At 40.0% G+C, this 24057-nt stretch overlaps 1 protein-coding gene across 3 annotated transcripts in view; it reads left to right on the top strand.

The window, feature by feature from the left end:
• ASPH (aspartate beta-hydroxylase) overlaps positions 1-24057 on the top strand; it is a gene marked incomplete at its 3' end in the record, with an annotated part of 214081 nt that overhangs the window by 167810 nt on the left and 22214 nt on the right. For all 3 annotated transcript variants that reach the window (XM_079722785.1, XM_079722784.1, XM_079722787.1), the window contains one exon: positions 1021-1158. In XM_079722785.1, coding sequence (XP_079578911.1) covers positions 1021-1158 — 138 coding nt within the window. The remainder of the gene's footprint in view (positions 1-1020; positions 1159-24057) is intronic.

Raw genomic sequence — 24057 nt, 5'->3', positions numbered from 1 at the left:
TTAGTCTTCTTGGAGGCAAGTTGTATCATGTTACAGCTAGCCTACAACCGCAATGTTATCCCTTATGGCAGGAAAAAAAAATACTAGGAACAAAAATTCCCTTCTAAAAAAATCTAATGCGGGCTTTCACTCTATTTACTGCTAACTCAGAATAATATTTTCTTTTGGTCTGCTTTTTTTTTTTTTTTTTTTTTGCGGTACACGGGCCTCTCCCGTTGCAGAGCATAGGCTCCGGACGCACAGGCTCAGTGGCCATGGCTCATGGGCCCAGCCGCTCCGCGGCATGTGGGACCTTCCCGGACCGGGACACGAACCCGTGTCCCCTGCATCGGCAGGCGGACTCCCAACAACTGTGCCTCCAGGGAAGCCCCGGTCTGCTTCTTTAATGGAGGATTTATACTTCGTTACCTTGGGGCAGCCTTCTTCATGTGGACGTAAGAAGACTGTTCATGTTGCTGTCCGGGAATTCCCTGGTGGTCCAGTGGTTAGGACTCCCCGCTTCCACTGCACGGGGCACAGCTTCAATCCGTGGTCAGGGAACTAAGATCCAGCATGCCGCCAGGCGTGGCCAAAAAAAAAAAACAAGGAAGTTGCTGTCCTTCTTAACATCCCAATTCAGTAAATACGAAAATCACACTCCTTTCCTTTGAAAGGAAACACAGACTTTAAGAAATGAAAGCTAAAATATTAACATAGTCCCCTTTTGTGTCTTAAATGATTTATCCACTCAACAAAGTCCTAGATTCTGCTGGACACTCCGGGGAGACCGGTGAGTGCAGTGGAGTCCTGTGTTCAGAGAGCTTTCAGCCTAGGAGTGAAAATAAAAAACACACATTTATTTAAAATAATAGGTCATAATCAGAGACCCAATCAAATAACAGTATTTTTGCCAGTGTAACAGATTTGGGCACCTGACTAGCAAGCTCTTTATTTAAAAGTCAGACCTTGTTTTTAGGGACTTTAATTGTAAAATTAGTAAAACTCCTTCGTTTGGAGTTCAGTCTTTCTGATCTCTTCCAGGCATATAAGTGGTACGAGCTTGGGCACCAGAGAGGCCACTTTGCATCTGTGTGGCAGCGCTCACTCTACAACGTTCATGGACTGAAAGCCCAGCCGTGGTGGACCCCCAAGGAAACGGGCTACACGGAATTAGTGAAGGTGAGTGTTAATTTTGTCGAGTCCTTGTCTGTCTCGTCCTCTAAGTTCAAAGACGGCTTCTCATGGAAAGGAATGTCAGGGAAGAGAGAGATTTTCTTTCCAGTGGCATTTGCAGAAAATACGGCAAAAAGGATCTTCATCCCATCAGCCAAGAGTTCAGGTGAGATGGTGAAGAAAGAAATGTGTTGAAGAATAGATCTCAACTATTTTGGCTTTAGGACCCCTTTGCACTACTCTTAAAACTTATTGAGCACTCCAAGGAGTTTTGTGTGTGTGTGTTGGGGGATTATATGTGTCAATATAATTTTTAGAAATTAAAACTGAAAGGAAATTTAATCTTTTAAATGACTTCTATGAAAATAAAATAAGAACTCCATTACATGTTAACATCAATAAGTTTAAAAAATACATTTTCAAAGCAAAAAAAGTGAAATGAGAAGATGGGAATTGTTGTGTATTTTTACAAACCTCTTTGGTGTCTGGCCTCATGGAAGACAGGAGGGTTCTCACCACTCTTTCACCCGTAAGTCCAGAAGCGTCCTGAGTGCAGGAGCTTCTGCCCTCATGGAACTGGGGTACACAGCCTCCTGGCCTGTGGACAAGCTCACCCACCCAAAAGCACATCAAATCTTGTGGTTCAAGAGATTTATAGAGCTTAATCTGCAGCACCCATGTCCATTCCCAGTGGTGGGTGGGCTGGAAGTTCCAGCCTTCTAATCACCTGGTCTTTCTGGTGACCAGCCCCATCCTGAGGCTATCTGGGGCCCCATGCTAAGTCGTTTTATTAGCATAAATTCAAGTGTGCTCAAAAGGGATCCTTATGAATGACAAAAGTCACTCCAGTTATTCAGGAAATTTCATGGGTTTTGGGAGGTTTATGCCGGGAACTGGAAACAAAGACCAGATATATTTCTTTTTTTCTTTTTTTTGCTTTGTTTATTTTGTTTTTGGATGGGAGGACTATAAATGAATGTATAGGTAAGTACATAAATAAATGTTTTACCTTCAGTTTCAGTATCACAATTTGTTTCAGTATTCCCAGGGTAAAAATGTGATGAAAATATGCCCATAACAACAAATTATAATAAAAACATAATTGTGTATATGCAAATTAATTAATAAACGGTACTTTCTGAAGCAATTTCTAAGCAATACCACATTACACCCCATAACTTAATGACTTTAGCTTTAAGTTGTTAAACGAGTGATGAAGAACGGTTGGCTTTCTCATTTTGGCTTTCTCATTTTTTTTTTATTAGATATATTTCTTATATTATCCGAAGCCACCCTCTGGGTTTTGAGCGCACATCCCTTCTAACAAAAGAATCCTAACAGTTAACAGACATGGGCACATTGCTAGATCTCATTCAGTCATTAATAATAATGAGTCCAGTCCATTCTCACATTATATGAAAGTACCTCCCAGGGCGAGGCCACTCAGGTTGTCAGGCCTCCGTTCGATCTCATAAATTCCAAAAGTAGGAGTGGTCTTGGCAACATATGGCTTTACCCTTTCAGACATCTGGTGTAGCTGAGCTAAGAGACAACATCTTGCCCTGAGCCTCTTCGAGGTGTTAATGTAATATTGGAGTTCCCTCATTACATACCCTATTTATTCATCCTCTTACCTTCAGCTATTATTTCTCCTTTTCTTCATTTATACCCTAACTTTTCCACCCTTGGAAAGGATATTAAGTTTGGCCACTGTGCTGGTCTGGATTGCAGGCAGCTGTACTAGTCTAGCAAATACCTCCTCTCAGCTCACTCCCATTCAGGTGGGGTAGGGTTACCCAGGGGCAAAACTCGTGGGCTGTTTGTCCCACCAGGCAGTATAGCTACACTCACTCATCTGAGAGAGGTGAGAAGGGAAAAGCAAGAGTGACAAAATATTGATAATTTTGGAATCTAGGTGATGGATATATAGAGGATTCTTATACTCTTTTCTCTACCTTGAAGTATATGCTTTACATTTTTCATAATTTTTTTTGTTAAAGAACATCTTGTTCTTTAAGTCCTATAAGACTTCACTGATCAATTTCGTTTACTTGGGGAAAAGAAATTTTCAATGAGGTTTCAATAAACTTATATTAAATGAGTCTTCCCAGACCATGTTTATTCTGTATTTTATTATAAGATCAGAATACAAAAATCAGTTGTATTTCTTTACACTAGCAAAAAAAAAAAAAAAAACCCACTCCCAAAATGAAATTACGAAAACAATACCATTTGCAGTAGCTTCAAAAAAGAATATAAGATACTGTATTAGCTTGATATACCTTCAGTAGCAAAGTATCACAAACTAATTGTCTTACAGTTCTGGAGGCTATAATTCCAAGATCAAGGTGTCAGCTGGGTTGCTTCCTTCCAGGGGCTGTAAGAGAATCTGTTCCATCCCTCTCTCCCAGCTTCTGGTGGTCTTCTGGCAACCTTTGGAGTTCTGTGACCTATAAATTTCTGCCATCATCTTCACATGGCATTGTCCCTGTTTGTGTATCTGTCTCTGAATTTTCCCTTTTTATAAAGGACACCCTTTGTAAAAGACACCAGTCATATTGGATTAGGGCCCACCCTAATGTCTTAATTTTAACTTTATTACCTCTGTGAAGACCCTATCTCCAAAAAGGGTCACATCCTGAGGTACTGGGGGAGTAAGACTCAACATGTAAATTTGGGGATCATCATCCAACTCTTCAAAGATACTTAAGAATAAATCTTACAAAGAAGTGCAAGACGTACACTGAAAACTATGAAATTGTATTGGAGGAAATTTCAAACCTCTAAAGAAATGGAAACACATTCCATGTTTATGGACCAGAAAACTTGATATTAAGATAGCAGTATTTCCCAAGTTGATCTAAACTTTCAACACAATCTCTATCAAAATTCCACATGGCTTTTTTTTCTTTTATGGAAATTGACAAACGGATCCTAAGATTCGAATGAAAACACAAGGGACCAAGAATAGCCAAAACAATTTTGAGAAAGAACAAAGTTAGAGAACTTAGACTTGCCAGTTTCAAAACTTACTACATACAAATTAAAGTAATCAAGACAGTGGTATAGTTCCATAAGGATGGACATAGAGATCAGTGGAATAAGAATTGAAAGTACAGAAATAAACCCTTACATTTATGATTAACTGATTTTTGACAAAGGTGCCAAGACAATGCAAAGGGGAAAAAACTGTCTTTTTCACAGGTGGTCCTGGGACAATTGGATATCCAAATGCAAAAAAATAAAGCTACCTCATACTATACATAAAAACAAACTCAAAATGGATATAGACCTAAATGTAAGAGATAAAACTATAAAACTTGTAGAAGAAAACATAGAAGCATTCATAACATTACTGAGTTAGGCAATGGTTTTCTTGGGTTGACACTGAAAGTACAAGTGACAAAAGACAAAATAAATTAGATTTCATCAAAACTTAAACTTTTGTGCTTCAAAGGGCATGATCAATAAAGTGAAAGTAAAATCCATAGAATGTGAGGTAATATTTGCAAGTCATATATCTAACATATGTATATATGATATAATAAGAACTCTGAATACAATAAGAACTCTGATAACTCAATATAGAGACAGATAACTGGGTTAAAAAATGGGGAAAGATTTGAACAGACACTTATTCAAAGAAGATAATGAACGGCTGAGAAGCCTATGTAAAGATGATCGATGACATTTGTCATTAGGGAAATGCAAATCAAAACCACAATATGATACCATTAGCCCTCACTGGGATGGCTACAACAAAAAAGATGAACATTAACAAGTGGTAGCAAGTATGTGGAGAGACTGGAACCCTGGAACTCTGCTGGTGGGGATGCAGAGGGGTGCAGCCACTTTGGAAAACGATTTGGCAGTTCCTCAAAATGTTAAACACAGAGTTAAGGCCCAGCAATTCTTCTCCTAGGTATATACCCAAGAGAAATGCAAACATAGGTTCATACAAAAATGTGTCCCTGAATGTTCTTAGTAGCATTATTCATAATAGAAAAAATGTGGCCAGTCACCCAAAGGTCCATCTAAATGATGAATGAAAGAATAAACAGAATGTAGTATATTACACAATGGCAATAAAAAAGGAAGAAGTGCCAAGATCCATGGTACAGCATGGATGAACCACGTGTTACATGATTCTATCTATATGAACTGTCCAGAAGGCAAATCAACAGAGAGAGGAAGGGGTGAGAACCAGGGACTGAGGAGAGGCCCTGAGGTAGAGCACCTGCTCGTGAGTAAGGAGTTCCTTTCTGGTGTGATGAAAATGTTCTAAAATTAGATACTGTTGATGGCTCACAAGGCTGTGAATACACTAAAAACCACTGAATTGTAAAAAGTTAATTGAGTGCATTTTATGGTATGTGCGTTCTGTCTCAATAAATCTGTTAAAAATTGGGAAACTGTGATATGTATGTTGTGGTTCAAGTGTGTTGAAAACTAAACAGGTATCTGGGGGTTGATGAAGAACACCTAACTTAACCATCAGTGAGGCGGTACAGTGAGGCAGGTTAGAGCGTCTGCTCCATAGCCATAGTGCCTGGTTTTGTTGGTTTGTCTGTTTTGTTTGGTTTTCCACGAAAGTATAATTGATCTACAATATTATGTTAGTGTCAGGTATATAACATCATGATTCAGTATTTTTACAGTTTGTACTCCATTAGGAGTTATTACAAGATAATGGCTATAGTTCCCTGTGCTATAGAGTATATCCTTGTTCCTCATCTGTTTTATACATAGTGGTTTGTATCTCTTAATCCCATACCCCTCTCTTACCTCTCCTCCTTCCCTTCTCCCCACTGGTAACCACTAGTTTGTTTTCTGTATCTGTGAGTCTGTTTCTGTTTTGTTATATTCATTTGTTTGCTTTACTTTTTATATTCCACATGTAAGTGATAACGTAGAGTATTTATCTTTCTCTGTCTGACTTATTTCACTCTGCATAATACTCTCTAGGTCCATGCACGTTGCTGCAAATGGCAGAATTTCATTCTTTTTTATGGCTGAGTAATATTCCATTCTCTCTACATATATATATATATATATATATATATATATATATATATATATATATATATATACCACATCCTCTTTATCCATTCGGCTGTGGATGGCAATACAGTGAAGCAGTTTAGAGCATTGGCTCTGTAGCCACACTGCCTGGTTTTGAATTTTTGGTCTCATTCCTTACTAGCTATGTGACATTGAGCATCACTTCTTCATGCTTCCGTTTCATTATCTGCAAAGTGCCTATGGAAATAGTGCTTGTTCCATGGCTGTTTATTTAATAAGTAAGTAGGAAGTGCTCAATAAACATTAGTTATTGTTATCATTTATAATTTTAATTTATGTGTTACCTTGTTTTCATAGGAAAATATTTTCTAGTTTCTAAAAAATGAGTCAGAAAGCAAATTTTGAAATTTTATATATTATTGAAATAATAACATAACAGCTATCACGTATTAAATGCCTATTTGTAATAATTGTGATGAGCACTTTTGTATGTAATACTTCTCATCTTTACAACAACTCTTCAAGATAGGTGTCATTGTACCCACTTATGTTTGAGTAAGTAAGGATTAGAGAAACTAAGAAATTTGCCCAAGGCCCTACATTTAATAGGTCAGGGCTGGGATTGGAACTGAGGCCTCCTTTTCCTCAAGTCCGTGCCTTCACTGGTATCTCACGATGCCCTCAAAGTTACTGAGGTCTGCCCTTATGTCTCATGTTATTCTCCTTCTAGCCAATTAAATCTTTATTTCAAAATTCTCTTTCTCTGGGCTTGATTTCAGCCCCGTCTGTTTTAAGCTCTGCTTCATCTAAGAAGAGAAAAAGCAAGTCCTGGGCGTTAATCACAGGGTCCCCAGCAGCATAGAATCTCAGAGTGTGTGACAGCTGTGGGTTGTGATTGTAAAGTTAGCTTTACTTTACTAACTACCTTGATTTGCAGAAATGTTAATATTGTATATGTTATGACTTAAAAAAAAGTAATTTCGGGTGACCACTCACCAGTAGCGAGTATGACAAGGCAGAACTTTCTGTGTGAGGAACCCAGGGCCCAGAACCACTTAGCTGACACACACTTGCACATCAAGATTTTTTTCCATTTTCAAATGACAGATTTGACTGTTATGAATCATGAATCATCACCCAGGCATTCATATTGTAAGGTGGAAACCTTCTAGATGGGGTAGCTGCCATGTTTGGCCAAAATCCTTTTAGAATAATGACCCAGATCTGGCCCTTATGTAATGATTAACTGCCATGCATAGCACATTTTCATTTAAATTATTTTCATTGTATGTTCCAGTGAGCTGTAGAGTGCAATTTTCTTGAAGCCACGGGACAATGTTCAGTAAAATGTTATCATCTGTGTTTTTCCATTTTGTTGAATTGTCATTGTTTCCCCTTATTGTGTAGCTTGCAATTTGGCAATTCTGTGCACTGGGGGTGTTAAGAGGCTGTGCAACTCAATGAAAAAAATTTAGAGAAAAATATCCCAGTAGAGTTTTCTCTTTTAGGCATATGTTCATTAAAATTGAGTACTTTTTTTGCCCAAATAACAAATATGAAAGCCCTAAGTGTTTTGGGGGTGTTTAACATAGTAATTGAAACAAAAATAGATTAATGTTTTTGCTAGGTTATAAATAGAAAAGGGAAAAGAAATCTCTTCCAGTGAGAGGAAAGCCATCATACTTAAGAATTTTGCTGTTCTTCTTTTTGAGATTAGCTTTTTGATCCAAATTATTCCATGGCTAATTTAGATGTAAACATGCATGCATTGAAACCACTGTAGTAACACGGAGAACACAACGGCCAATAGCAACTGAAAACCATAGTTCAAGATAACCCTTTTCTGTTTTTTTCCCTGCTACCTAACTCTGCACTCATCACTGGGAAAAAGGGAAACTCTTGCATGCTTTTTCTGAGGTTTTCACAGCATTTGCTCTGATAGAAGCTTATAGCATCACAGATAAGTTTTCCCTCCTCATACGGTAGCTTTATTACAGTTGGAGAAGCGCCCAGTAAAACTTGCCAGTGTTGTGACACAGTGCGTAAGAATGATTGATTGAATGATACTCTTCCTGGCATTTTCTCTCAGACTCTGGCTTTTATTAATTAAGAAACCCGTTGTGTATGAATAATGCCACCTGGACAAAAATAGGACTTATACAGGAGTGAATTCGTGGTTCAGCGTTTGTATCTGTGTGATTAAATATTTGAATATTTTCACTGAACTGCTTTTGAAATGAATTGGATTGAGACAGAAGCAAAAATGTCAGACTTACAGTGGAATTAAGATATAAAGTAAGAGGATTATCAATTTTATAGAAAAGTAAGTATCATACTATAAAGAAGTGCTGAAAGCAGTTTCTTAAGATTAACGTAATAGTTTAATCCTATTTTTCTAAATCAGACTTTCGTCTTTTGGATTCCAATGATACTTTCACTAAAAATGACAACAGGAGTCCAGAGAATTTACAGAATTCGATGGTTATGTGATTTAAAAGTGAACTTTAGAAGCAGGTTAGTTTTGCTCTCTGCTCTGACACCTTGAGGAAGTCATTTCATCCATCTGGGCCTCGGTTTCTTTCTCTCCAAATGCAAAATAATTGCCTCAGTTCCTCCTCTCCTACAAGGTGCAAAAACAGAACAAAACACAGCAAAACGCCACCATCATGGATGTTCCCGTGTGTGTTTAAGTGTGAGCCCTTAATAAGAGCTGACACTCTGCTACGATTATAGGAGGGTCTAAGATGCCAGTTATGGCAACATATCAAAAGGGTGAAATATTAGAAATTCTTTGAATTATTTCAAACTAAAAGGTCATTTTCTTTCTCAAAGCAAAATTGATGAGTTTTCAATATTTGTCAGTTTTTTTAAAAATGCCTAAAAATTGCCTTTCTCTCTGGTCCACCTCGGGAGCTTGCAGTACAGTGTTTGACTTACAGACCCGGGCACTACACTGCAAGCTGCATCTGTAGGTTAGTACGCCATTTGCAGTTCCAAAATTTTTGATCAAGTAGTGTTACAAAAAGCGGCATCTGGCTGCTCACCGCTCAAGAGCTGGCATGCGGGGATGGGGGTGAGGAGAGGGCGAAGTGTGTGGAGGCGGACTCCTGTCCAAAGGACATCCAGGGGGCAAGAGCTTTCACAGGTGCAGGAAGGGGCTCGGCGCAGAAACAGCACAGGCAGCTCTGGCAGTCATCCTGAAATTGGTCGTAGGAGGTCTGACAAGCTCATCTTGATTGTTTTAACTACAGTTAATCTTCAGTTCCGGGGTCGGTTTGTTCCCATTTCCTTGAGGCTAATTCTCGGAATTGTGGCAGCTCATGTCATGGCTACAGTCTGCTCATGATGTAGTTAATTTCTTCCACCCGGTGAGGGTTTCAGTATCTACAAGACAGCTCACAGGACAGGACTCAGAATCTTATCTGTAGCCCTTGAGGAGGAATTAAAGGTCCTTGACTTTGCTTACTGACTAAACTGTTATTGTTTTGTCCTGTTTGACTGCTTTTCTTTGCTTCTGCATTTTCTCACCTCTCTGATTGATCTTATTCTTTGGCTAAGTTTTTCCACAGACAAAAGGCAGGCGGAGGACGTGGGGGTCAAGGACCACAGGGTCATGCTCCGTTTCAGTAGGTCACGATCTATATCTTGATATACATACACACCGATCGATGCATGTGCACATACACATTATAGATAACTTGCTTATCTGTTTATCAAGTGGTTTATTTTATATATCAACAGAAAGTCTCTGTCAGACTTGCAGCCCCTTGAGATTAGGGGCTTTGGGGTTTTTACTCCCTCCTGACCTAGCCCGCTGCACCGTTCCCTGTGGGTAGAGCAGGGAAGGGACGACAGAAGTTTATTTCCCCTTTTACCTTCCTCTGACTGAGAATGTTGGCTGGCGTCCCTGCCAGTCTGGGCTAGAGTACAGGAATGTGGGTCTCCTTTGCACTCTTGTGTCCTTGAAGCCCTCAGGCTGGCTGCTTCTCCTGGCAATCTGGGCTATCTTTTTGCCTTTCTCCTAGGAGAAGAAACCCCATTTCTCCCACTCTTTAGAAAGAGCAAAATTCAGTCCTCCAAGACTCTTCTCTTGCCCTGTGCTGCGTACTTCCTGCTATCCTTTCCCTTCAGTAAGGATACGAGAGGCTGTATATACTAAGCGGCAATGGCCAGACCACTTATAAAAATAGAACCTTGACCTACAATCTGCAACAGCCTGCCAGGGAAACTAACCCCTTTTCTACAATAAATAAACCAGGAAGCCAGCCTACTGTAAATCAGACTGGCAGGAAGCCAGATTACTATCTCCAGTGGCAATCCAGAAAGCTAAACAATAACTTCTATAGCATTCTGCCCCAAATGGCCAGGACTTGATTAATAACTGACAGCTTTCCTAGTTTTTGTCCCTGCTTCCAACTTAGGACCAACCAGAGAAAGTCAAATATGCTCCGCTAACCACTCACTAGAACACCCAGCTTCTAGTCAGCCTGCCTACAGCTTCCCCAGGCCAACAGCCTCCAATCAGGGCACCCCTGAATCCTTCTCTTTTTTCACTAGAAAGTTTTCCCACGTCTCTGCCGAAACACTGGTGATGGTGGCAGACCCCCTTGCTTGTCTGAATAAATAGGCTTTGCTTTTCTCATTTGGTTGGTCCTTGTTTATTTCCACGATAAGAAATGTCAGATGTTTTCCTTCATTTTTATATTCAAACTTGAAAAACAGGAGGTCTGATTAAAATGCACTAGGACCAGCAAGAGATTGCTCCTTCAGTGCTACTAATTTCCCTAGAGATTTTATTAAAATCAGTTTGCTGTGAGAGCATTGCACGCGCTGTGGTGTTCGCTTGGATTTCATAACTTCAGCTCAGTGCTCAGGAGGATGCCCCTCTACCTGGTATATTCTTTCTAAGGCAGAGGACACTGCTACCTATGTCTTCTCATCACAGTGTAAAGTATAGGCATGTTTTAGCGAAGATTTAAGTAAACTGACTTTAAAAAATCAGATCTATAATTCCTAAAATAATTAACTATAGCCAGCATGTTCTTAGATAATTAGGTAAAAATGGTATATATTTTAGTAATGCACCACTATTATCAATTTGTTCTAACTCCAATTTAATGCGTAAACTTGGCCTGGAATAGTCTTCGACCACATGCCTTCTCTTAATTTAAAATCAGAACCTTTCAAAGTACATGCACATCTCTGGGACTTCTCAGTTGCCAATGTCTATATTTTCTCAATTCCCTTTTTTCTTAACAGCTAATCATACACAGTTACTTACCTAATCTTGCTTATATTAACCTGAGCTCTGTGAATTCTTGTATTATGGTTTGTTCACATGTTAAAAGCGTAACTCTTCCTGACTTTTTCCATGACTATGCTTTATTTTGCTGCTATAGACTTACTTGATTCCTGATCCCTTCCCATCTGCTATTTGCTTTCTTAGCTGGATCTAGTTCTAACCTGAACCTGCATTAGTGTTACAAGTTACTTGTGTCCCCTCAAGAATTATATATTGAATTCCTAATCCCGTTAGTACCTCTGGATATGACTGTACTTGGAGATGGGGCCTTTAAAGAGGTAAAGTTAAAATGAGGTCATTAGGGTGGGCCCTAATCTAATATGACTAGTGTCCTTATAAGAAAAGAAAATTTGGACACACAGGGGTGTATGCACACACAGAGGAAAGACCATGTAAGAACATAGAAGGTGGCCATCTACAAGCCAGGGAGAGAGGATTCAAAAGACACCAGACCTGCTGACACCTTGATCTTGAACTTCCAGCCTCCAGAATTGTGAGGCAATGCATTTCTGTTGTTTAAGTCACTCAGTCTGTGGGATTTTGTTATGGCAGCCCTAGCAAACTAATGCATTAGTGACTTTCCTTACTTAGCAATCTGCAACATTTCCTAACTGCCTAAGCAAAAATGTTTCTCTGAATGGGACTACTTTCCTCCATAGAAGAAGATATTTAAAGCTCAGTTGGATGAATTCTGTTTGATTTAGGACAAAATTAAAGTGATTTTATATCAAGCTTCAAGCATCATAATCAATTTTATCATCATCAGAGCACATCATGGAATTGGGGGGATACCAACTGTGATGCAAGGAAAGTGTATAGGCCAAGAGGCGAAGAGAAATTAGTTAACAATAAATCAATATGTGGATTACCAGAGTTTAGCTTAAAATGTAAGCTATAATGCTGAGAATTCTTTCTTCTCTCTTGCTACTACCTTTCTTTCATATGAAACATCATTGCTTTGGTGATCTTTTGCAGACATATTTGAGGGACTAGTAAAGGCTTTTGCAGGCCAATAGGATTTTGTTTCAAAACTTCACTAGAAGGTTGAATTATATATTACAATATCCTTCTAGTTTAAGAGAAAAGAAGGTAAGTGGTCGAAAATAATCAGCTGTTAGAGCTGTCTAGAAAATATGAATGAGGAAGGGTTAAGCAAAACTGTACACATTCATTTACCACCTCCCACATGAAACCTCACATAAATGGCAGTAAAATAATAAAAATGGTATAAACCCACAAGTTAAAAAAAAAAAAGAAAAACAGGAGGGAGACAATAACAGATGAACAATGTCAGCATGTTTTTTGGAAATGGAAAAGAGAAGTAGCTAACTTAACAGATCCAAGAAAGCTGAGATGGAAGTAAGTAATTACAGAGGGACTTCCCAAAAGAAGAAACTTGCTACTATAGCAGTTAAAGAAAGTGCGTGGCCTCCAAAAATAGGGTTGTCTATCCTGACATTTTAGGGTGCCCTGTGAAAACACTAGTTTGACAATACACCCATCAGTGAGGCCTGTCAGTCATAGGCCCTGCCCTTTCCCATAGCATTTCCTATCAATAACTCAGTTCTATAGGACTTGCACCCAAGGATCACCACACATTGGAGAGACCCCTCAACATGAAAGAAAATAAAACAAAAATGGAAAGAATGCTGTAGTTCAGGGGAAACAAAATTGGGGGAGCAAATGCCAACTTAATATCTCTAATATACTCAAAGCAATAAGAGAAGAGAGTGTAGCCATGAAAAAAGAATAGGATGCTATAAAAAGGAACAGTCAAAGACACAGGACTCTCAGAAATTTAAAAATGTGATTTGCAGAAATAAGAATTTAATAGCACTATTGGAAGCTAAGTCAAGGGAATCTCCCAAAAGAAAAAAGACAAAAATGGAAATAGAAAAGTTTTGAAAATTAGAGACTCAATTTAACATGTCTAATGTACAAACAAAAAAATTTCCAGGAAGAATAGGAAAAAAAGATGGAGAAGAAATTATTAAAGAAATAATACTATATAGTCTAGAATTGAAAAATGTGAGTTTCCATATTGAGGGGAGCACTAAGTGTTCAGCACTTAAAGTAACGTACGTTTCCATAAAATTTCAGGAAACCAGAAATAAAAAGAAGATCTTAAAATTCTCATCATTATCATCATAGCTCTATCCATATATAGCACAGTTACTTTTAGCACATTTAATCTTCTTATAGACTCCTGAGGGAAGTAGTAGTATTTTATGCTCTTTATAAGTGAGGACTCTAAGGCACAAGGTGGTTAAGTAACTTGCCCGATAACACACAGCTAATAAGTGGCACAGTCAGATTTTCAAACCAGGCAGCCTGGCTCCCATGTTTTACACCCCTAACCACTACACTGTATCGACTTTTATAAAGCTTCTAGGGGGAAAAGAAAAAAAAGAATCCAAAAGGCATCAGATTTCCCAACAGCAGCACTAAATGTTATATAACGCAATGGATCAATGCTTTCAAAAGTCTGTGTAGAAATTATTTACTACCTAGAATTCTGTACATAGTCAAGCCTTCAATCAAGTGTAAGAATAGCTTCAGATAAGTCAGAAAGACAAAGACCAATACCATGTGATATCACTTATATGCGGAATCTATAAAACAACACAAATGAACATATGTACGAAACAGAAAGAGACTCAAAGACACAGAAAACAGACTTGTGGTTGCCAAGGCGGAGGGGGTATAGGGGAGGGATGGATTGGGAGTTTGGGATTAGCAGATGCAAACTATTAGATATAGGATGGATAAACAACAAGGTCCTACTGTAGAGCACAGGGAAATGTATTCAATATCTTGTGATAAACCACAAAGGAAAAGAATATATATACACATATATATATATATATATATATACACACACACACGTATAACTGAATCACTTTGCTGTACAGAAGAAATTAATAAAACATTGTAAATACTTCAATAAATTTTTTTTAAAAGAATAGCTTCAGACATTTTTAGAAATTCAGTTTTACCTGTGGTGTGTCCTTTCTCAAGAACACAGATAATCCTTTATCCAGATTAGAATCTAATAATTAGGGAGGCTCATGCTGGGCAGGGGTCAAGAGAAGCTCCCTGATGACAGTTGTCCAGCAGGCCCAGACACCGACCAGTTCAGAGCAGAGCAAGGCAGGTGGCTACTGGAGGGTTATCTTCAGAGAAAGAAAGTAATAGCTTATATGATGTTTTTGGCAAAGCGTAGAATAGTATAAGAGATTTTACGGCACTCTTGCAGGGCTATAAAGAAGAAACAGTGATAAGAGCATTACAAAATTAAGCCAAAGAAAAGGAGGCAGACTTTATAAATGCTGCATGTGAAATGAAGTGTAATTGTTACAACTCAGTAAAACCCAAATGTGAGTTTACCCAGATGTATGAAAGGTTTGTGACATGAGCTGAACTGCTAGATGGAGAAGAGGGAAAAGAAGACATCAAATTGTTAACTTGTTCCCTTCCCTGACAGAAAATGAGGGATCAAGTCTAGAATTAATAAATCAGGAGGTAGCAATATAAACATATTATTTAGGTAGAAGCGGGCAAATATGAGAAAAAAATATTTAAAGGAATTAGTTGGGGGTTGGACTCCGGGAAAAACTTGAGTAAGATACTGCTGCTTTCATTATAAGACTTGTAGTAATATTTGACTTTAAAAAAAATGTGTATGTCTTAATTGAATGAAAGGAAATAGTAAGGGAAATTGTTAAGAATTAGTCTGCTCCTCTAAAGCCTTTCTGCAAGAAATCAGTTTTAGGAGAAGCCTTTAAAAACAGGACTTAGGGCTTCCCTGGTGGCACAGTGGTTGAGAGTCCGCCTGCCGATGCAGGGGACACGGGTTCGTGCCCCGGTCCGGGAGGATCCCACATGCCGTGGAGTGGCTGGGCCCGTGAGCCATGGCCGCTGAGCCTGCGCGTCCGGAGCCTGTGCTCTGCAACGGGAGAGGCCACAACAGTGAGAGGCCCGCGTACCACAAAAAAAAAATAAAAATAAAAAAAATAGGACTTAATCTGATGTGGAAGAGAAAAGTGTGCCATCCAAGCGGGGTGCGCAGAATATCTGGGAAAGGAGGAAGTGGCCCTGAACTGGAGGGAGGGTGTGGGTTGAGGAGAGCTGGCGCACAGTTTGGGATTGATGAGGCTTGAAACTGGGAAGTCCATCTATAGATGACTGGAGCGCCAAATATAGCTGAGGTTTAACTGAGAGGCGAGTGCTGATGACGGGTTTATGAGGCCATGAGGCACTGTGAAAACCAGCATATCTGTTTTCTAAAGCCTGTGTAGCCAGAAGAAGAAACGTGAATCAGAAGCTGTTGTCTTCTGGGCAACCAACTCAGATACTAACCCTATGAGTTTCTCTTTTCAGTTTCATGAAATGAGTGAATTTAGGGTCAAGGAAGTAATAGGTCAAATGAAACCTTTAAAGATGTAGGCATGGCGCGCTCTGTGTGAGCCTTCAAGTTCCTGTTGGAATTTCCTGAAAAGCGGAGTTTTTTGCCAAGTCAGACGACTACTAATGTTACTGTAGAGAAAGTACATTTCTTCTCGCTTTCTCCTTCCTCCTCCTACCCCTACCCCCATCCCCCCTCCCTTTCTCTCTCTCTCACGAGCACACATGTAATTAGGTTTGGTCTTTAATCCCCTGTAACCATGTGAATTTTTTTACAGTGCAGTTCATTGGTTTGTGCTTGAAAATGCCATTCCCCGGTCCCATTCCAGATTTCTCCCTGATGCCCATAAAAGAGACCCTGCCATGTCTTTCCGAAGCTGAAAAACACCCCCAAGCAGAGTCCTTACTTTAGTAGAAAAAATGTTTCTGTTGGACACGTAGGGGATCGTGATGGTTGTGATCTTTGTGTCTTTCATCATGTCACCAGGTAGAACTGGTGTGATCTGGTTAGCCCAGTTTTCCCCAGTTGTCAGTGTGCGCCTCCTTTGAGACGCACCCAGTTCCCAGCTAGGGACACCTTGTTCCACCAGTATGTGTCCAGTGTGTGCCCTGTAAGTCACAGGAGACGGGGACCCACGGCCGCTCTGCTGCCCCAGAGGGGTGCAGGGCCCCGAGCCCACCGCAGCCTGGCACCCTCCTCTGACAGGTGCCCCGGGGATAATCAGGGGGCACCGCAGAGCTGGTTCTGGTGCTAGATTGTGAGACCTTAGGCTCAGTCACCGGCCCAAGTCCTCTGTCATCCCTAAAGTGGAAAAGTCTCCACTGCACTCACAGCACAGACACTTCCAGCTGTCAAATTCCACGACAAACTACTGAACTCTAAAGAGGAAATGCGGAGTGGCTGTTTCATGATGAAAATTAACGTCCGTGCAGTGTCTGCTCAGCACTGAGCATACTGAGCAGGTCGGTGGCACGGCCGCAAGAGTGTTCCCAGTTTGGGACCGACTGGGAGACCCTGCATCTGTTTGCTCCTTTCAGCCAGACTGTCCTCCAGCACCCCTGCGACACGTGTAACAAAGGCAAACAAGAAAGTTTTTTTAAAAAGTCATCACTATTCCAGGAAAAGTCCCTCTGCAGCGATACTTCCCTGGGGGTACCCTGGGGAGAGGGGTGCAGAAGGGGGCAGGAACGACATTTCATATGTAAAAGACAGCCTGCCCTTAAAGAAAATTTAAACATTTTATTTAGTGATGCAGTCACTTGAACATTTTCCCTAGGGCTTTGTGCCTTATTTTAGGAACAAAAGATCAGCTCTTTCCAAAGATGCCCCTAAAATCAGCTTTCAAAAGAGATGAAAGTAGCCACTAAAATACTGGGAGGGCAGAGGGTGAGAGCCTGCCTGCCATATCAGGCACTGATAACCTCATTGGAAAAGTAATTTCAAGTGTTAGAGAGGTAATTCTCCCCTGTCTTTGTGGCAGTTGAACAAGAATTAGATTTATCTAACAACTTGAATAAGTTACAGTAGCTGCGGGTTATGTTGGCAGTTTAGGTACATTTGGGGAGATGCATCTGGGGTGCATTCTCTTTCCTTTCCATGATCTTGGGATTCTTGAGAAAACCATGGTCTTCTCTCACTCTGGGGACCTGCCTAAGTGAGGGGTTTTGAGTATCTCTTAATTGCAATGCAGTCTTTGACTTGCTATTTATGAATTACCTTCTTGGGATGAAATAATATTGAAATTGTTACCAAACCAGGTTCGTTTACTAGGTTCACAGCAGCAAAGAAAGGATTTATTCACAGGCAGCCAAGGGAGGAGACGGGAGAACCAGTCTCAGATCTGCCTCCCTGAAGGCAAGGAGCTTGAGATATTTATGGGATAAAGAAGTAGGGTGATCTTAGGGGTTCGGAAAGGTGATTGGACGTAGGGAAAAGGTGAGGTAATCAGTGGTCTGCCCAAGGTGTTTCTAAGTTACATGCTTCTTCATGGAATGTATATGTAAAAACGGAGGGACTTCCCTGGTGGTCCAGTGTTTAAGACTCCATGCTCCCGATGCAGGGGGCACAGGTTCGATCCCTGGTCGGGGAACTAAGATCCCACATGCTGCATGGCATGGCCTAGAAAAAAAAAATTTTTTTTTTTTACATCTTTCTTGGAGTATAATTGCTTAACAATGGTGTATTAGTTTCTGCTTTACAACAAAATGAATCAGCCATACACACACACACACGCTCCCATAACCCCTCCCTCTTGTGTCTCCCCTGCACCCTCCCCATCCCACCCCTCCAGGCGGTCACAAAGCACCGAGCTGATCTCCCTGTGCCATGCGGCCGCTTCCCACTAGCTATCTACCTTACGTTTGGTAGTGTATATATGTCCATGCCTCTCTTTTGCTTTGTCTCAGCTTACCCTTCCCCCTCCCCATATCCTCAAGTCCATTCTCTATTAGGTCTGTGTCTTTATTCCTGTCTTACCCCTAGCTTCATTACATTTTTTTTCTTCTTAAATTCCATATATATGTGTTAGCATATGGTATTTGTTTTTCTCTTTCTGACTTACTTCACTCTGTATGACAGACTCTAGGTCTATCCACCTCATTACAAATAGCTCAATTTTGTTTCTTTTTATGGCTGAGTAATATTCCATTGTATATATGTGCCACATCTTCTTTATCCATTCATCCGATGATGGACACTTAGGTTGTTTCCATCTCCGGGCTATTGTAAATAGGGCTGCTATGAACATTTTGGTACATGACTCTTTTTGAATTATGGTTTTCTCACGGTATACGCCCAGTAGTCGGATTGCTGGGTCATATGGTAGCTCTATTTGTAGTTTTTTAAGGAACCTCCATACTGTTCTCAATAGTGGCTGTATCAATTCACATTCCCACCAGCAGTGCAAGAGTGTTCCCTTTTTTCCACACCCTCTCCAGCATTTATTGTTTCTAGATTTTTTGATGATGGCCATTCAGACTGGTGTGAGATGATATCTCATTGTAGTTTTGATTTGCATTTCTCTAATGATTAAAGATGTTGAGCATTCTTTCATGTGTTTGTTGGCAGTCTGTATATCTTCTTTGGAGAAATGTCTATTTAGGTCTTCTGCCCATTTTTGGATTGGGTTGTTTGTTTTTTTGTTATTGAGCTGCATGAGCTGCTTATAAATTTTGGAGATTAATCCTTTGTCAGTTGCTTCATTAGCAAATATTTTCTCCCATACTGAGGGTTGTCTTTTGGTCTTGTTTATGGTTTCCTTTGCTGTGCAAAAGCTTTGAAGTTTCATTAGGTCCTATTTCTTTATTTTTGTCTTTATTTGCATTTCTCTAGGAGGTGGGCCCAAAAGGATCTTGCTGTGATTTATGTCATAGAGTGTTCTGCCTATGTTTTCCTATAAGAGTTTGATAGTTTCTGGCCTTACATTTAGGTCTTTAATCCATTTTGAGTTTATTTTTGTGCACGGTGTTAGGGACTGATCTAATCTCATACTTTTACATGTCCCTGTCCAGTTTTCCCAGCACCACTTATTGAAGAGGCTGTCCTTTCTCCACTGTACATTCCTGCCTCCTTTATCAAAGATAAGGTGACCATATGTGCGTGGGTTTATCTCCGGGTTTTCTATCCTGTTCCATTGATCTATCTTTCTGTTTTTGTGCCAGTACCATACTGTCTTGATTACTGTAGCTTTGTAGTATAGTCTGAAGTCAGGGAGCCTGATTCCTCCAGCTCCATTTTTCGTTCTCAAGATTGCTTTGGCTATTCGGGGTCTTTTGTGTTTCCATACAAATTGTGAAATTTTTTGTTCTAGTTCTGTGAAAAATGCCAGTGGTAGTTTGATGGGGATTGCATTGAATCTGTAGATTGCTTTGGGTAAGAGAGTCATTTTCACAATGTTGATTCTTCCAATCCAAGAACATGGTACATCTCTCCATCTATTTGTATCATCTTTAATTTCTTTCATCAGTGTCTTATAATTTTCTGCATACAGGTCTTTTGTCTCCTTAGGTAGGTTTATTCCTAGATATTTTATTCTTTTTGTTGCAGTGGTAAATGGGAGTGTTTCCTTGATTTCACTTTCAGATTTTTCATCATTAGTATATAGGAATGCCAGAGATTTCTGTGCATTAATTTTGTATCCTGTAATTTTGTATTACCAAATTCATTGATTAGCTCTAGTAGTTTTCTGGTAGCATCTTTAGGATTCTCTATGTATAGTATCATGTCATCTGCAAACAGTGAGAGCTTTACTTCTTCTTTTCCAATTTGGATTCCTTTTCTTTCCTTTTCTTCTCTGATTGCTGTGGCTAAAACTTCCAAAACTATGTTGAATAAGAGTGGTGAGAGTGGGCAACCTTGTCTTGTTCCTGATCTTCGTGGAAACGGTTTCAGTTTTTCACCATTGAGGACAATGTTGGCTGTGGGCTTGTCATATATGGCCTTTATTATGTTGAGGAAAGTTCCCTCTATGCCTACTTTCTGCAGGGTTTTTATCATAAATGGGTGTTGAATTTTGTCGAAAGCTTTCTCTGCATCTATTGAGATGATCATATGGTTTTTCTCCTTCAATTTGTTAATATGGTGTTTCATGTTGATTGATTTGCGTATATTGAAGAATCCTTGCATTCCTGGAATAAACCGCACTTGGTCATGGTGTATGATCCTTTTAATGTGCTGTTGGATTCTGTTTGCTAGTATTTTGTTGAGGATTTTTGCATCTATGTTCATCAGTGATATTGGCCTGTAGTTTTCTTTCTTTGTGACATCCTTGTCTGGTTTTGGTATCAAGGTGATGGTGGCCTCGTAGAATGAGTTTGGGAGTGTTCCTCCCTCTGCTATATTTTGGAAGAGTTTGAGAAGGATAGGTGTTAGCTCTTCTCTAAATGTTTGATAGAATTCGCCTGTGAAGCCATCTGGTCCTGGGCTTTTGTTTGATGGAAGATTTTTAATCACAGTTTCAATTTCAGTGTTTGTGATTGGTCTGTTCATATTTTCTATTTCTTCCCGATTCAGTCTTGGCAGGTTGTGCATTTCTAAGAATTTGTCCATTTCTTCCAGGTTGTCCATTTTATTGGCATAGAGTTGCTTGTAGTAATCTCTCATGATCTTATGTATTTCTGCAGTGTCAGTTGTTACTTCTCCTTTTTCATTTCTAATTCTATTGATTTGAGTCTTCTCCCTTTTTTTCTTGATGAGTCTGGATAATGGTTTATCAATTTTGTTTATCTTCTCAAAGAACCAGCTTTTAGTTTTATTGATCTTTGCTATCGTTTCCTTCATTTCTTTTTCATTTATTTCTGATCTGATTTTTATGATTTCTTTCCTTCTGCTAACTTTGGGGTGTTTTTGTTCTTCTTTCTCTAATTGCTTTAGGCACAAGGTTAGGTTGTTTTTTTGAGATGTTTCCTGTTTCTTAAGGTGGGATTGTATTGCTATAAACTTCCCTCTTAGAACTGCTTTTGCTGCATCCCATAGGTTTTGGGTCATCATGTCTCCATTATCATTTGTTTCTAGGTACTTTTTTATTTCCTCTTTGATTTCTTCCGTGATCACTTCGTTATTAAGTAGTGTATTGTTTAGCCTCCATGTGTTTGTATTTTTTACAGATCTTTTCCTGTAATTGATGTCTAGTCTCATAGCATTGTGGTTGGAAAAGATACTTGATACAATTTCAATTTTCTTAAATTTACCAAGGCTTGATTTGTGACCCAAGATATGATCTATCCTGGAGAATGTTCCATGAGCACTTGAGAAAAATGTGTATTCTGTTGTTTTTGGATGGAATGTCCTATAAATATCAATTAAGTCCATCTTGTTTAATGTATCATTTAAAGCTTGTGTTTCCTTATTTATTTTCATTTTGGATGATCTGTCCATTGGTGAAAGTGGGGTGTTAAAGTCCCCTACTATGATTGTGTTACTGTCGATTTCTCCTTTTATGGCTGTTAGTATTTGCCTTATGTATTGAGGTGCTCCTATGTTGGGTGCATAAATATTTACAATTGTTATATCTTCTTCTTGGATCGATCCCTTGATCATCATGTAGTGTCCTTCTTTGTCTCTTCTAGTAGTCTTTATTTTAAAGTCTATTTTGTCTGATATGAGAATTGCTACTCCAGCTTTCTTTTGGTTTCCATTTGCATGGAATATCTTTTTCCATCCCCTTACTTTTAGTCTGTATGTGTCTCTAGGTCTGAAGTGGGTCTCTTGTAGACAGCATATATATGGGTCTTGTTTTTGTATCCATTCAGCCAATCTGTGTCTTTTGGTGGGAGCATTTCGTCCATTTACATTTAAGGTAATTATCAATATATATGTTCCTATTCCCATTTTCTTAATTGTTTTTGGTTCGTTATTGTAGGTTGTTTCATTCTGTTGTGTTTCTTGCCTAGAGAAGTTCCTTTAGCATGTGTTGTAAAGCTGGTTTGGTGGTGCTGAACTCTCTCAGCTTTTGCTTGTCTGTAAAGTTTTTAATTTCTCCATCAAATCTGAATGAGATCCTTGCTGGGTAGAGTCATCTTGGCTGCAGGTTTTTCTCCTTCATCACTTTAAATATGTCCTGCCACTCCCTTCTGGCTTGCAGAGTTTCTGCTGAAAGATCAGCTGTTAACCTTATGGGGATTCCCTTGTGTGTTATTTGTTGTTTTTCCCTTGCTGCTTTTAATATGTTTTCTTTGTATTTAATTTTTGACAGTTTGATTAATATATGTCTTGGCGTATTTCTCCTTGGATTTATCCTGTATGGGACTCTCTGTGCCTCCTGGACTTGATTAACTATTTCCTTTCCCATATTAGGGAAGTTTTCAACTATAATCTCTTCAAATATTTTCTCAGTCCCTTTCTTTTTCTCTTCTTCTGGAACCCCTATAATTCGAATGTTGGTGCATTTAATGTTGTCCCAGAGGTCTCTGAGACTGTCCTCAGTTCTTTTCATTCTTTTTTCTTTCTTCTGCTCTGCAGTAGTTATTTCCACTATTTTATCTTCCACCTCACTTATCCGTTCTTCTGCCTCAGTTATTCTGCTATTGATCCCATCTAGAGTATTTTTCATTTCATTTATTGTGTTTCTAATCATTTGATTCATCTTTAGTTCTTCTAGGTCCTTGTTAACTGTTTCTTGCATTTTGTCTATTCTATTTCTAAGATTTTGGATCATCTTTACTGTCATTATTCTGAATTCTTTTTCAGGTAGACTGCCTATTTCCTCTTCATTTGTTAGGTCTGGTGGGTTTTTATCTTGCTGCTTCTCCTGCTGTGTGTTTTTCTGTCTTCTCATTTTGCTTATCTTACTGTGTTTGGGGTCTCCTTTTTGCAGGCTGCAGGTTTGTAGTTCCCCTTGTTTTTGGTGTCTGTCCCCAGTGGCTAAGGTTTGTTCAGTGGGTTGTGTAGGCTTCCTGTTGGAGGGGACTAGTGCCTGTGTTCTGGTGGATGAGGCTGGATCTTGTCTTTTTGGTGGGCAGGTCCACGTCTGGTGGTGTGTTTTGGGGTGTCTGTGGACTTTTGTGATTTTAGGCAGCCTCTCTGCTAATGGGTGGCACTGTGTTCCTGTCTTGCTAGTTGTTTGGCATAGGGTGTCCAGTACTGTAGCTTGCTTGTCGTTGAGTGAAGCTGTGTGCTGGTGTTGAGATGGAGATCTCTGGAAGATTTTCGCCGTCTGATATTATGTGGAGCTGGGAGGTGTCTTGTGGACCAGTGTCCTGAAGTTGGCTCTCCCACCTCAGAGGCACAGCACTGACTCCTGGCTCCTCAGTTTGGGATAATTCGTTGTCTATTCATGTATTCCACAGATGCAGGGTACATCAAGTTGATTGCGGGGCTTTAATCCGCTGCTCCTGTGGCTGCTGGGAGAGATTTCCCTTTCTCTTCTTTGTTCTCACAGCTCCCGGGTCTCAGCTTCGGATCTGGCCCCGCCTCTGCGTGTAGGTCCCCGGAGGGCGTCTGTTCTTCGCTCAGACAGGACAGGGTTAAAGGAGCAGCCGCTTCGGGGGCTCTGTCTCACTCAGGCCAGGGGAGGGAGGGGCAGGGAGGCGGGGCGAGCCTGCGGCGGAAGAGGCCGGCGTGACGTTGCACCAGCCCGAGGCGCGCTATGCGCTCTCCCGGGGAAGCCGTCCGTGGATCTTGGGACCCTGGCAGTGGCGGGCTGCACAGACTCCCCGGAAGGGGGGCATGGACAGTGACT

Source organism: Hyperoodon ampullatus, assembly GCF_949752795.1.
Source record: "Hyperoodon ampullatus genome assembly, chromosome: 17".
In the NCBI taxonomy this organism is placed as follows: Eukaryota; Metazoa; Chordata; class Mammalia; order Artiodactyla; family Ziphiidae; genus Hyperoodon; species Hyperoodon ampullatus.
This window is presented reverse-complemented; position numbering and strand designations above follow the sequence as displayed.